The 16266-nt window shown below is 35.8% G+C and overlaps 1 protein-coding gene across 1 annotated transcript; it reads left to right on the plus strand.

The window, feature by feature from the left end:
- Positions 1–6693: 6693 nt before the first annotated feature.
- Positions 6694–7926, plus strand: LOC138695170 (uncharacterized). Its single transcript, XM_069819629.1, has one exon. It carries the CDS (start codon positions 6694–6696, stop codon positions 7924–7926), a length of 1233 nt encoding a protein of 410 aa, XP_069675730.1.
- The last annotated feature ends 8340 nt before the right edge of the window (positions 7927–16266 follow it).

The following is a 16266-nucleotide window of genomic DNA, read 5'->3' on the forward strand; positions in this document are numbered from 1 at the left end:
ACTTGATGATAGAGAGTGGATTAATCTTGCTCAGGATAGGGACCAATGACGGGCTTATGTGAGGGCGCCAATAAACCTCCGGGTTCCTTAATAGCCAGCAAGTAACTAAGTAATTAATAGTAATAATAATAATAATAATAATAATAATAGTAATAATAATAATAATAACAGCAGTGGCAGCGGCAACAGCAGCAATTGTATTAGTAGTAGTAGTAGTAGTAGTAGTAGTAGTAGTAGCAGCAGCAATAATAATAGTAGTAATAATAATATTAATAATAATAATAAAAATAACAATAATAAAACCAATAAGGATAATACCGATAATAATAATAATAACAATAATAATAATAATAATAATAATAATAATAATAAAAATAATAATAATACTTACTTACAAATGGCTTTTAAGGAACCCGAAGGTTCATTGCCGCCCTCACATAAGCCCGCCAGCGGTCCCTATCCAGTGCAAGATTAATCCAGTCTCTTTCATCATACCCCACCTCCCCCAAATCCATTTTAATATTATCCTCCCATCTATGTCTCGGCCTCCCTAAAGGTCTTTTTCCCTCCGGTCTCCCAACTAACACTCTATATGCATTTCTGTATTCGTCCATACGTGCTACATGCCCTGCCCATCTCAAACGTCTGGATTTTAAGTTCCTAATTATGTCAGGTGAAGAATACAATGCGTGCAGTTCTGTGTTGTGTAACTTTCTCCATTCTCCTGTAACTTCATCCCGCTTAGCCCCAAATATAATAATAATAATAATAATAATAATAATAATAATAATAATAATAATAATTATTATTATTATTATTATTATTATTATATGATAATGTTATCATTGGAGAAGACAAAAAATCCGCTTTAATACTCTTCAATCACGCAGTTCAGCAATTCCTTGAAATCGGACTAGATATTAACATTGACAAGTGTAAAGGCATGTGTATTAAAAAGGGTCAGCTGTTTGAAGAAAATTTCCACATGTCGTCTGGAAATGAAATAGCTGGTTTGCAAAGAGGTGACTTAATTCGCTATCTAGAAGTCAATTTAATGACGACATTAATTTTGATCCTCTTTCAACATTGACTAAACTAAGAACAAATGTAGAATTGCTTATTTCTTCACCACACTTACAAGCGGATCAAAAATACATCATTAACATCTCAATCTGTCCTAGTCTAATATATCCATTTCAGACAGTGCCTCCAAAAATATTTCTAATAAATTCATAGTCGATGCAGATATTATGATAAGGGGTGTGCTGAAAGAAATACCTACTGCAACTGCTTAATGACCTTCCTACAGATATGTTGTATACAGACACAAAATTCATGGGGTTAGGTTTATTTTGTTCAGCATGGGAATTATACTTACAACGTATAAATGCCTGTAAAATATTGCTTAAATGCAATAATTCCTTCGGAATATGTATGATAAGAACTTTGTGTTAAATATTATTAACGGACCTTGTTAACATGTTTCGACCTATTTTCGGTCATCTTCGGAACTGGTCGTTGTTGGTCTTGGCGCCTCTTCTTCTGTTTTTTTTTTTTTTTGGTTTTGTTTTGTCTTACGTCTTACAGAAGAATACAACACAAACACAAGAACACAAAAAATACATCACACTAACATACGAAAACAAAAACACACATAAAATTGCAACCTCACTCAAGAAATTAAACCACAACATCGCATACAGAACAAATAACACTCTACAAAAACATCTCAAAACACAAACAACACAAACAAACAAATACAACCACACAGGCTTATACAAACTCAAATGTAACATCTGCAACAACTTCAACATAGAACAGACAGGCAGATCATTTCAAACACGTTACAAAGAACACATCACAGCCATAACAAAATTACAAAACACCTCCACATATGCAGAACACATCACAAATGCCAACCACATCTACAGAGACATCAACACAGACATGGAAATACTGCACATCCAACCAAAAAGCCAGAAACTAAACACACTAGAACAATATGAAATATACAGACACACGAAAACCCACCCCAACGATATTCTCAACACACAACTCAATTTCAAAACACATACATTCTTTGACTCTACACTACGAACGCACCCACATTGAAACAAGAGGCGCCAATACCAACAACGACCAGTTCCGAAGATGACCGAAAATAGGTCGAAACATGTTAACAAGGTACGTTAATAATATTTAACACAAGAAAGTTCTTATCATACATATTCCGAAGTGATACAGTGTTAAAAGTTGTGTAATCAAGATGTATGTACCAATAATTCCTTCCTACATGCTACAAGGCAATTATCCCAAGAAATTACATCCAGTCTCACAGCATTCAATCTCACCGAATCAGCAAATATTTTAGACAAATACGGCACTGTAGATACGCGAAAGGTACGGCAAGTATTAAGAGAAAAAGCGTTTGAGAACTGGAGCCAGAAAAAACAAAGGCAAAGGCGTACTCTTATATCAACAATATACCCCGGCCAATAAGTGGATCCGGAATCACAAGGGTCGTCGTGCAGTAACCTCTGTCGACGTTGCGACAGAGAGGTTCAAACCCTTGCCCATGTCCTGGGGGCTTGTCCACAAGGTGAACTTCTACGAAATACGCGGCATCATACAGTAAGATCTGTAATAGCAACTGCCTTAAGGAACAAAGGTTATTCAGTATATGAAGAAGTACACGGCATATCCAGCGAGGGCAGTAATCGAAGAATCGATATAATTGCATTTAAACCTTCTTCTCTTGAAGATTATATCATAGACCCTGCTGTGAGATTCGAATCACATGAACATCAGCCAGAAGAAGTACACGAGGAAAAAAGGAAAATATATTAACCTTCCATCGGTTTTTATAAGGACAAATACCATCTGGAATCCATCGTCATTACGGGACTAATGATAGGAGCCCGAAGGACCATACCTCGGTTCCTAGTCGACTTCTGTAAATCTTTTGGCCTGCATAAAGATATTTTAGGAGATCTAACAATTGCAACATTCACAGGATCAATAGCTATTTTCAGGCATCATACATATGGACCATGACTTTAATTCGCATCTTCTTGACGTTATTTCGTTTATTATCATGTGTTTCAATCTAATTCAAATTGTTATTTTCACTTTAACAACAATGTATCACTAAGCCTCAAGGCATTTACCCTATTTATTGTATCATGGTACTCTTTGTCAATGGCAACCTGTAGTGGTTAAAGGATAAATAAATAAATAAATAAATAAATAAATAAATAAATAAACAATAACAATAATAATAGTAGTAAAAATAATAATAATAATTAGTAACAGCAGTGTCAGCGGCAACAGCAGCAGTAGTAGGAGCAGCAGCAACATTAAAACATTAATAATAATAATAATACTAATAATAACAATAACAATAACAATAATAATAACAATAATAATAATAATAATAATAATAATAATAGCAGTGGCAGCGGCGATAGTAGTAGTAGCAGCAATAATAATAAGAGCAATAATAGTAATAACAATAATAATAATAGCAATAAAAATAATAACAGCAGTAGCAGCGGCAATAGTAGTAGTAGTAGTAGTAGTAGTAGTAGTAGTAGTAGTCGTAGTAGTAGTAGTAGTAGTAGTAGTAGTAGTAGTAGAACCAGCAATAATAATAATAATAATAGCAATAGGAATAACTATAATAATAATGATAATAATAATAATAATAATAATAGCAATAATAATAATAATAATAATAGCAATAATAATAATAATAATAATAGCAATAATAATAATAATAACAGCAGTGGCAGCGGCAGTAGTAGTAGTAGTAGTAGTATTAGTAGTAGTAACAGCAGCAATAACAATAATAATAGCAGTGGCAACAGTAGTAATAGTAGTAATAATAATAATAATAATAATAATAACAATAATAACAGTGGTAGCAGTGGCAGCAGCAGCAGTAGTAGTAGTAACAGCAACAGTAGTAGTAGCAGCAGCAGCAATAATAATAATAATAATAATAATAATAACAATGGTAGCAGTGGCAACTGCAGCAGCAGTAGTAGTAGCAGCAGCAGCAGTAGCAGCAGCAGCAGTAGTAGTAGTAGTAGTAGTAGTAGTAGTAGTAGTAGTAGTAGTAGTAGTAGTAGCAGCAGCAGCAGCAGCAGCAGCAGTAGTAGTAGTAGTAGCAGCAGCAGCAGCAATAGCAATAATAATAATAATTATTATTATTATTATTATTTATTTATTTAAATCCACCACCAACAGAAGCAGGCTCCCAATTATACAGTTTGCCGGCGACAGCCGAGCAGGTAACATCGTGTGTCGTACGTAGTCCGTGCGTGAGTGTTACATTGTGCGTTTGTTTCGAAACCTTGTGGTGAATCATTTTTTTTTTATTTTATTTTTATTTTTTATTTTTTTTTATTTTTTTTTTATTTTTCACACTATGTTACATCATATACATAGGTATTTACATACAAATTAATACTATGATACAAGTTTGTTGGTACTTTTCTTCCCCCCCCCTCTATATACAGCAAAGATAGTGTATAATTCTTGCATTGTTCCTGCTCACTTGTATTTGACTCTTTTTATATTTCATGTACAATTCATAGCCATCACAATCACATATTTCATTTTGTAAAATATAATGCACCGTGTTTCCAAGAATCCAAATACAAGCGTCCTGTTTAAACTTAGAAACTACTTTAAAATCTGGCCTCGTTAGTATATAAGGACTAAACCACGGGTATCGATCAATTTTCAATCCCTGTAAATAGTATTCCATACGTTGCCAAATAGCATGTGTTCTGGTGCATCGTCCAAAAATGTGAGTCAACGTTTCAGGTTCACCACAAAACTCACAATTTGGATCATTTAACAATTTTATCCTATAACGCCTGTATCTGGTGGCTATTAAATCGTGAATAACTAAGTACCACGATGATTTGACCGGCGCATCTAGTATTTTATTCGTGATATTTTCCCACAATTGCACTAGATTAACTCCTACAGGAAGGATGTTGACTACCCGCATTGTTACCAACTCCCCATATTGCTGTAGGTGTCCATAGATTTCCTTTTTTGTAGGACAAGTATTTCCCACATCCAACGTATTTATGTAACTCCCTTCCTGCATGTATAATCTTAAATATTTTAACATGGAAGGTATGTTTCGTAAATCGGGTGGATTCCTAAGGTCGACCTTTTGTCTCCATTGTTGAAACCACACCGCTGATATTGTATCTGTATTATTTTGAAGAATATGATTTCGATAAAGAAATAACGTTGTACATTTTTTAGTTACATTCCATAACCCTAACCCACCTTCGTCAGTAGCACGATACAAGGTGGATAGTGGTACTTTAAATATACATCCTTTCCATAAATACCATAACATGACACTTGTGATTTGTCTGCTATGACTCACCATAATTGGAAATACTTGTGCCAAATACCATAAGGCAGATAAAATAAAAGTATGAATAAACCATACTCTTTCATAAAGACAGAAATCCCTCCATTTATATATCTGTGTAAGTCTTTTTATTTTTTGGACAACCTTACTCCAATTTATACTCTGCATAGTATTGGGAAGGCGATGAAAATATATACCAAGTATTTTTTGTTGATCAACAATTTTTTATATTTTCAAAACTTGGTTCCTCTGTCCACACCCCTATGGGCAAGGCAGTCGATTTCCTTTTATTGATTTCTAACCCTGATACTGCTGCAAAGGGTTTCAATACTTTCTCCAATTGAGCTTTATCCTCTTCATTATTAATAATTACACTTACATCATCAGCATACGCTGTCGCTACTAGCCTAGAATTTCCGATCCTATATCCTGAAAGTTTTTTCATGTAATAAATATAGGAGCGGATTTAGTGCAAGAGCAAATAGAATCATAGAAGCCGGGCATCCTTGTCGAATAGATCTTGTAATAGGTAAAGCAGCAGTAAGAAACCCATTAATTTGTATAACAGCACTGATATCAGTATATAGACATTTCAAATAGCCAATAAATGTTGGATTGAGCCCATGCCAAGCTAAGACTTCAAATAGATACTTGTGACTAACACAGTCAAAGGCACGTTGGAAATCTAAAGAAACGAGATATCCTTGGGATTTACCATGTAGGCTAGCTGCTACAACGTCTCTTAATTGACATACTACGTTAAATATTGATCTCCCAGATACTGCACAATTTTGAGAGGGGTGTATTATATCCGTAAGCAGAGGTTTAATTCTATTTGTTAAAACCCTTGCAAGTAGTTTGTAATCATAATTTAACAAGGATATCGGTCTATAATTATTAATTTCCGTTTTATCCCCTCCTTTGTGAATAAGTACTATAATTCCACGTCTTTGAGAAGGACCTAGTTTTTTTTTACATAACATTTGATTGAATATTTTTGTCAGGGTGGGTCCTATACACTCCCAAAAAACCGCATAAAACTCATGGGGTATCCCATCCTCTCCTGGTGTTTTAGATCTTTTCCCTTGCTGTAAAGCTATAAAAATTTCCTTTTGTGTTACAGAACTTTCTAATTTTTTATTCTCAGTTTCTGAAATCTGTTTTTGTGCCGGTAGCTTCAAGTTAGAAATAGACCCATTTAACTGTTTATGTTCTACAAAAATGTCATTATAATGTTCTCTCACTGCTTTACATATTTCAGATTTATTTGTAACAATCCGGCCTGCTCTATCATGAATAGTGCAGTTAAAAGGGAAAATACTTTAAAAGCAATATTTAATAAAGAAGAAACGCGTCTGACAGCATTTGACATACATAGATGGATAGAAGAAGGGTTACGTATCAAAGATACGGAAATACAAGCGATTCAGTTAGTAGGGAAACAAAATGCAGTATATATTAAACTTACAAATAAAATTAGTTACGAACATTACCTACAACAACATACTGGATCATCATCCGTTAAACTTATGAATGGAGATAATGTAACAGTCAACATAACCCCTGCAGACGAAGAAGTCGTTATGGTACGAGTGCTCAACATACCACCGGAAGTGTCCAATGAAAGAATACGAAACGTGCTACAGAACTATGGGAAAGTGCAACATATAGAAAATGAAAAGTGGTCATCAAAATTTCGATATAATGTCTATACCGGTATACGCATTACACACATGGTACTAAACAAGGTCATACCTTCGTCTATTGTCATAGCCGGTCACGAAGCCTATGTAACTTACCCTGGGCAGGAACTTACGTGTTTTTCTTGTGGAAGTACAGCTCATATACGGCAAGCTTGTCCTAATAGGAATATAAAAGCGCCTGTGACGATACAATCTCGAACACGTCTTACACTGAGTGACTTGATCCCTTCCCCTAGTGTTTCTACAGCAGCGACAACTCCTACTATGACTAGTGTTTCATCTGAAAATGGGACTGATATTTTATCCGAAAAACAACCATCCACTGGTATTTCTGATACAAAATTAGTGCAAGAGAGTAATTCATTGCAAAAGAAATCAATAACGCAAAAGAGTAGTGCAGTGGCTGATAAGACGGTGACTATGACGATAGAACAGGGTGACTCGGAAACAGATTCAGCAGATGACGTATCCGAGATTCTTCACGAGCAACCAGTGAAAAAGTATAAAGCAATGGAATCTTCTGACACTGGTGAGTGTTCTGCCAATGGGCGGAAGAATCCTGTCGACGTTGTTGTTCCGGTTATTACAGGTGATTCAAAGGATCCTGAAGAAACTCGGCGAGCAACAGCATCAGTTCCAGAGGATTGGAACGAAGCAATGCAACAAGAAGAGCAAGATCTTGGATCGACAAACAAGTCCTCGTCACAAGAGATTGGTGTAAAGAAATTGGCTAAAAGCGGTAATTCTCCAAAACATCGTTCGCACCCTTACAAAGGAGAAGGCAGTAAACTAGGATTTCCACTATTACGTCCAGTTGACTAGATCTCTGACCGACGATTACTCGTCGTGCATTGTGCAACATGTTGTTGAAGTTTGTTCTGCTATTGGCTAACGTGATGACCATCACTGTAAGCATTGCCACTGTGAATTTCAATAATAATTCCTCTCCCACAAAACTTTATGCATTGAAACGTTTTTTAGTAGAGCATGATGTTGATATTCTTTTCCTTCAAGAGGTATCCACTGCAGATTTTTCGTCCTTATATAATTATACATCATATGTGAATCTAGGTACTTCTCGGTTGGGTACAGCTCTCATTACCAGAGCTGGAATTAATTTCCAGTCAGTTGTACAACTTCCCTCTGGTAGAGGTATTTGTGGACGTTTCAATGGTTATGGTTTTGTCAATATTTATGCTCCTTCAGGTAGCAATAAACGGCAAGAGAGGAATGAATTTTTTCAAACGGATGTTCCTTATCTCATGCGTTCCCTGAATGATGCTTATGTGTTTGGAGGGGATTTTAACTGTGTACTCCGTCCGCAAGATTGTACGGGAGAGTACCGATCCAGCAATACACTGCAGCGTTTGGTGACAGGACTACAAATGAGTGACGCCTGGTTAATGAAGCATAATGATGTTGGTTATACGTATGTGTCTAGTAATTCTGCTGCTAGATTAGATCGTTTTTACGTCCATCGGTCAATAGCTCCAAACATTCGACGAATTAAGATCACTCCTGTAGCCTTTTCTGACCACTCAGCTGTCATGATGCATATTGAAATGAATATGTCGTTTTTGATATTTGGACGTCCCTATTGGAAAATGAACACAAGGTGTCTTCAAAGCCCACAAGTAATGGAAGAGCTACAGCAGTTGTGGACTCAATGGTCGAAGAAGAAATCCGAATATCATGATGTAGTAAATTGGTGGGAATATTTTATTAAATCCCAATTAAAGAATTATTTTAAAAGACAAACTTATCTTCAATATCATGCCGATGAATATAATCTTAATTTCTATCATCAATGCCTGCTCCACTTGCATCATAGTTCCATATCACACTCAGAACGACGCACTCAACTCAACAAATATAAAGCTAAAATTTTGGGAATTTTTAGACAGCGAATGGAGAGCTTAAAAATTCGAAGCGGACTAATCCCTCCCATAACAGACGAAAGAATCAACCTCTTCCATCTTATACGGACGCATAAAAGAAAACGCTCTACCATGATCAGGAAAATTGAAGACAATACAGGCCAACACTATACTACACAACATGACATAAGTAACGCTTTTCTGTTGCATTTTAGCAATATTTTTCAAGAAAAATCCCACAATTCACCTTCTCTACGATATTTTGATTCAGTCAAGATCGCTACCGTATCAGAAGAAGAAAACCTATTGCTTGAACAGCCGGTCACTAAAGAAGAAGTTTATGCAGCGTTTTGTCAAGGTAAGCGCTCAAGAACACCCGGAATTGATGGAATCCCACTAGAATTTTATGCAACCTGCTGGGAAATAATTAAGGAGGACTTAACAACAGTGATAAATGCAATTCTACACCGGAAGAAACTCTGTGCATTGCAACAGAAATGTATCATTGTTCTTATTAAGAAAAAAATCGATGCGGTCACAGTGCACGATTACAGGCCTATTACATTGCTCACATATGACTATAAAATTATAGCTAGAATATTAGTCAACCGCATAAAACCGCTTCTAAGTAAGCTCCTACATCCAGCACAGTACTGTGGCTCGTCTGAGCGTACTATCTTTGATGTGGTGTGTTCCCTGAGAGATTGTGTTGCTACTTCGCTTGAAGATAAAATCAAGAGATTATTGTGTTCCATCGATTTTGAACGTGCATTCGACAACGTGAATCATAATTTCATGCTCCAGTGTCTAGCATGGTACGGTTTCAGTGACACTTTTATCTCCTATATCAAATGTCTTTATAGTGGAATTAATAGTCAGATTAAAATCAATGGTTTTCGTTCACCAACGATCAATATCACTAAATCTATTAGACAAGGTTGTCCACTTTCTATGTTATTATTTACTTTAGTACTTAATCCACTTATATGTAAACTGCATAATTCTATTACTGGTATTTCCCTCAGGGAGCAGAAGTTAGCGGTAGTTGCGTATGCGGATGACGTCAGTGTTTTGCTTTCAAATGAAAAGGATGTTGAACAACTTAAAACAATTTTGAATGAATTCAGTAACATTTCAGGGCTACGTATCAACGAGCAAAAATCCAAGATTCTTCCGATTGGACAGTGGCAAGAGCTTCCGCAGTTACCCCCACTGCAAACAGTGAAGACCATCAAAATTCTTGGGATTGTATTTTCTGCTTCTATAGGAGAGATGATACATCTCAATTGGAAGGGAATTGTTCAAAAGGTTAAAGTAACAGCGCAAGACTTATATTTTCGTGATTTGTGTTTATATCAACGAAGTTGGGCTGTACAGACGTATATACTGTCCAAGTGCTGGTATTTAGCCCAAGTGTTACCATTAACAAATGCTTATGCACGACAAATTAATTGTGCAATATCGTGGTATATTTGGAGAGGTTGTGTGTTTCGGGTGCCTATGTCAACATTAACCTGCAGTCCATCACAAGGTGGCATTGGCTTAATACATGTCATAGACAAATGTCTTGCGTTATTCCTAAGCAGAGGGAGAAGGATTCAGCTTTCTAATGCTTGTTACTCAGCGGCATGGCTCCAACATTGGTCACTTAAATCGGACCTTCGAAATCCACCTGATCTTCATGTAATTCCAAGGTCGTTACAATATCTTCAAGTTTATTTGCTGGATTGGTGTTACATAGACTCACTAGGTGCAGATCCGAATACGAGACTTGTTCAGGTAGTGTACCAGAATCTTAGAAGAAGGTCTCCTCCACTACAAATGCGTATACAACGAATCGCCCCTACCAATGTGAATTATGATCGACTCTGGCGTAACATCAGCTCCCCTGCTTTGTCCTTTGATGTCCGCTCCACCTGGTTTAAGGCGGTACATGATGTGGTGGCCACACGCACTCGCCTTTTTTCCATCAGGTTGAGTCCAACGGAAGTTTGCCCCTCGTGTCAACAACAGGACACTATTCTGCACCGCATCTCAACATGTTCTTCAGTTACTGACATTTTTGAAGCTGCTACGAGTTATGTGCGGAAACTAGGTCTAATCAATTGTTCACCCGAGAAGTTCCTTCGCCCCGATTTTCAAATTTCACCCCGTCCTAGACTAAACGCCATCTTGTGGGTTTTAGGTAATACAATTTCTTATGTGTTGCAAAATCATGGAGCTTTAGACAAGGCTGTATATTTGGATTTTCTCAAACGGACACGGTGGAAGATGCGGCAGCACAGTCAACACAAGATTATGTTTGGCAGTTTCATTGACATTGTAGATCAGTGATATTGTAACAATAAGAACGATTCAAAGATCACAGGGAAAGTGTTAAATTTATACATTAATTTACGTTTATTGTTGTATTCATTCATATTTTATGTATAGTGTGAGAACGGTGTAAAAAAAATAAAAATAAAAAAAAAAATTACAGGTGGCTTACATAGATATATACACAAAATACATAATAAGAAAAAAAACGAATACATAACGGTAATAGATGCTAGAATATAATATTGCAGTTAATATAGTGCCAAATGTCAATATAATGATGCAAAATTATTTAAAAACTAGAGTAAAAACATTATAATACACTTCCTCATAAGTTAAATATCTAAGGAAATACAATTCTTTTTAATATTGTATGAAATTTTTCAACTGTTAAACTGAAATCTAATTGAGAATCACAGTTTAAAGACAGATAGTTTTAAGTATTACACATTACAAACAATGGAGAATTCTTGAAGAAAACATTTCTGGGAATGGGAATAACAAAAGGTTGCCCATGACATAATTCTGTTTTTTTTTTTTTACATTGAACTGAAGGATTTTAAGAAAATCGCAGTTATTCAATATACCGTTAACAGTCTTATAGAGTAAAATTTGACTATTTATTAATCGTCGACATTTTAAAGTTTTATAATTAAATTAAAAAATAACTGATTATATGAAATTTGCTTGTCATAAGACACGTGATGTTTTTTTAAAATATAAATAACGTAAAAATCAGTATTGTCAATTTTACAACAGCATAGTAGTTACAATATTTATTATATGATATGGATTAAGCCGCAGTTGCGCAACCTGACAGGTGTTCAACAAGCAATTCCATGAACTAGAATCTGATTCTTTAATTTAAATTTGAATTTTGATATTGTCGACAGTCTCTGACATGGTCAGGGAGAGAATTCAAGAGGCGTGGAATCGATATGCTGAAAGATGATGAGTAGAAGGATGTTCTGTGCAGAGGAATAGAGAGAAGGTACATGTTCCCGGTTCGAGGTAGTGAAAGGTAAACAAAACGAGATGACAGGTAAAAGGGTATGGAGGTGTGGATGATTTTAAATAGTAATAAGAGGGAGTTGAAGAGTCTTCTTTCTTTAAGTAGATTCCAAGACAACAATTCTAGTGACGGTGTTACATGATCGAATTTTCTAATGTTACAAACGAAACGAACGCAGATAATGTGAACACGATGTAGTCTATGGGAAAGATCAGTAGGCTATTTAGATTCAGTATTTAGATTCGTGAATAGAGAATCAGTATAATAATAATAATAATAATAATAATAATAATAATAATAATAATAATAATAATAATAATAATAAAACAATAATAACAATAACAATAATAACATCAATAATAATAATAATAATAATAATAATAATAATAATAATAATAATGTTATTCATAGATTTCAAAAAGGCATATGACTCGGTTAAGAGAGAAGCTTTATATGATATTCTTATTGAATTTGGTATTCCCAAGAAACTAATTCGATTAATTAAAATGTGTCTCAGTGAAACGTACAGCAGAGTTCGTATTGGTCAGTTTCTGTCAGATGCGTTTCCAATTCACTGTGGGCTAAAGCAAGGAGATGCACTGTCACCTTTACTTTTTAACTTTGCTCTGGAGTATGCCATTAGGAAAGTCCAGGATAACAGAGAGGGTTTGGAATTGAACGGGTTACATCAGCTGCTTGTCTATGCGGATGACGTGAATATTTTAGGAGAAAATCCACAAACGATTAGGGAAAACACGGGAATATTACTGGAAGCAAGTAAAGAGATAGGTTTGGAAGTAAATCCCGAAAAGACAAAGTATATGACTATGTCTCGTGACGAGAATATTGTACGAAATGGAAATATAAAAATTGGAAATCTATCTTTTGAAGAGGTGGAGAAGTTCAAATATATTATGGGAGCAACAGTAACAAATATAAATGATACTCGGGAGGAAATTAAACACAGAATAAATATGGGAAATGCCTGTTATTATTCGGTTGAGAAACCTTTATCATCCAATCTGCTGTTGAAAAATCTGAAAGTTAGAATTTATAAAACAGTTATATTACCGGTTGTTCTGTATGGTTGTGAAACTTGGACTCCCACTTTGAGAGAGGAACAGAGATTAAGGGTGTTTGAGAATAAGGTGCTTAGGAAAATATTTGGGGCTAAGAGGGATGAAGTTACAGGAGAATGGAGAAAGTTACACAACACAGAACTGCACGCATTGTATTCTTCACCTGGCATAATTAGGAACATTAAATCCAGACGTTTGAGATGGGCAGGGCATGTAGCACGTATGGGCGAATCCAGAAATGCATATAGAGTGTTAGTTGGGAGACCGGAGGGAAAAGGACTTTTAGGGGGGCCGAGACGTAGGTGGGAAGATAATATTAAAATGGATTTGAGGGACGTGGGATATGATGATAGAAAATGGATTAATTTTGCTCAGGATAGGGACCAATGGCGGGCTTATGTGAGGGCGGCAATGAACCTGCGAGTTCCTTAAAAGCCATGTGTAGGTAAGTAAGTAACTAATAATAATAATAATAATAATAATAATAATAATAATAATAATAATAATAATAATAACAATAATAACAACAATAAAATAATAACAACCGTGGCAGCGGCAACAGTAGTAGTAGTAGTAGTAGTAGTAGTAGTAGTGTTATTAATATTGTTATTATTATTATTATTATTTTTATATTATTATTATTATTAATTTAAGAGACACAGGAAAAAAATGTGAGTAAAAAAATAAGCACAAAAACGTCATTTCGTGGCACTTTGTTTTCTTATCCACTAGGATAACCTAAAGACGAGTAGATCCACGGTAAAATACTAATTGTTACTTGAACTGTATTTTATTGTTTAGTCCAGGGAAAATATATGTCCTTCACAACAGTCGCAAAAATACGATTATTATTATTATTATTATTATTATTATTATTATTATTATTATTATTATTATTATTATTATTATTATTATTATAGTACCTTGAAATTTAGTAAAAATTAGTATTTTATGTGAAACAAATAGAAGTAAGTACACATTACCACGGCTAACACAAATATGTAATTAAGTGATAAAATATGTGTATTATCTGCGAAACTTATCTGGGCAGTTAAAAGAGAGGGGCGCGGGAAGCAGAGAAGTAGCTTCTAGCGGTAGCGAGGCAGGAGAGGGGAGAAGAGTCTACGAGACAGGTAAAATACATTTGCTTGCTTGCTGCTAAAGATACCTACGCAAGAATAAAGAAGTGTATATAGTATTTGTGACCTAGAAAAGGAGTTTCACAGAGTGGATTGAAATAAACTGATGGGAATCCTAAAGAAAATTGGCGTGGGTTGGAAACAGAGGAGACTGTTCAGTAACCTTCGTATGAAACGAGTCAAAGCCAGGATATGAGAAGAAATGTCAGAAGGAAGTGAAATAGGGAGTACAAGGATGTCCTTTATCAGTTACCCTGTTCAACATCTACTTGGAGAATTTAGTGAAGAACTGTTTTCAGAACATGGGAGGAGTGATAGTAGGAGGACGAAGAATAAATTGTGTAAGATTTGCTGATAATATGGCATTGTTAGCGTTAGCAGAAGAGGAGACGATACTAAAGGATATGCTACTGGAGCTAAATGACAGATTTAGTATTTAGTATTTATTTATTTAACCTGGTAGAGATAAGGCCGTGAGGCCTTCTCTGCCCCTCTACCAGGAGATTCCAACTATATGAGCAGTATGGAATGAAGATAAATGCCAACAATGTTAATGTTAATGTTACGTTTTATTTAACGACGCTCGCAACTGCCGAGGTTATATCAGCTGGTTGTGCCGGAATTTTGTCCCGCAGGAGTTCTTTTACATGCCAGTAAATCTACTGACACGAGTCTATCGCATTTAAGCACACTTAAATGCCATCGACCTGACCCGGGATCGAACTCGCAACCTCGGGCACAGAAGACCAGCGCTATACCAACTCCGCCAACCAGGCCGACTAAATGCCACCAAGACGAACATCATGGTCAAAGGAAGAAAAATAAAGAAGGTAAACTTGCGAATTTTAAATGAAGCAGTAGAACAAGAGGACAGCTTCAGATACATGGGAAGTGTACTATAAGCAGTAACATGAGCTGCTGCCAGGAAATCAAAAGGAGAATAGCAATGGCAAAGGAAGCTTTTAATAGAAAAGGAGCATCTTCTGTGGAACTCTGAAAAAAGAACTAAGAAAGAGACTAGGGAAGTGCTTTGTGTGGAGTGTGGCATTGTATGGGGCCAGAAACATGGTCATTACGACGAAGTGACGGGAAACGAGTAGAAGATTTGAAATGTGGATATGGATAAGGATGGTGTTTGAAGTGGACAGAGTAAGAAACGAAGCTGTGTTGGAAAGAGTGGATGAAGAAAGAATGATGCTGAAACTGATTAGAAAGAGGAAAAAGAATTGGCTGGGTCACTGGTTCAGAAGAAACTGCCTTCTGAAAGATGGAGAAGAGTTCGGGGTAGAAGAAGATATCAGGTGATAAACGACATTAAGATATATGGATCATATGAGGAGACAAACAGGAAGACAGAAAATAGAAAAGACTGGAGGATGCTGGGTTTACAGTGAAAGGCCTACCCTTGGACAGAACACTATGAATGGATGTACAAAGATGAAAAAGAATGTGATTTATTTATATTTTTGTGGATCCATACACCTTCACCTACCATATCCAATGGAATGCACTGAAAATAAATACCGAACGATGTTTTTTGTAACTGTACGTAAAACTGCAGCATCGACGGTCAGGTAGCTAGCAGTTGGGTACGGGGCAGCGAGAGAGCACTAGGGGACCCAGCTAAGTTGCGCGAACAGTACCTTGCCTTATAATTAATATGTATGACATGTATATTTGAATCAAACCCTTTTTTTTAGGTAGGAACTAAGTCAAAATTTGCAATTCTTTTCACTGAT

The sequence above is a fragment of the Periplaneta americana genome, chromosome 2 (genome assembly GCF_040183065.1).
Source record: "Periplaneta americana isolate PAMFEO1 chromosome 2, P.americana_PAMFEO1_priV1, whole genome shotgun sequence".
Taxonomy (NCBI): domain Eukaryota; kingdom Metazoa; phylum Arthropoda; class Insecta; order Blattodea; family Blattidae; genus Periplaneta; species Periplaneta americana.

Coding starts and splice junctions, on each gene's coding strand:
- LOC138695170 (XM_069819629.1), top strand. CDS start 6,694: ATGAATAGTGCAGTTAAAAGGGAAAATACTTTAAAAGCAATATTTAAT.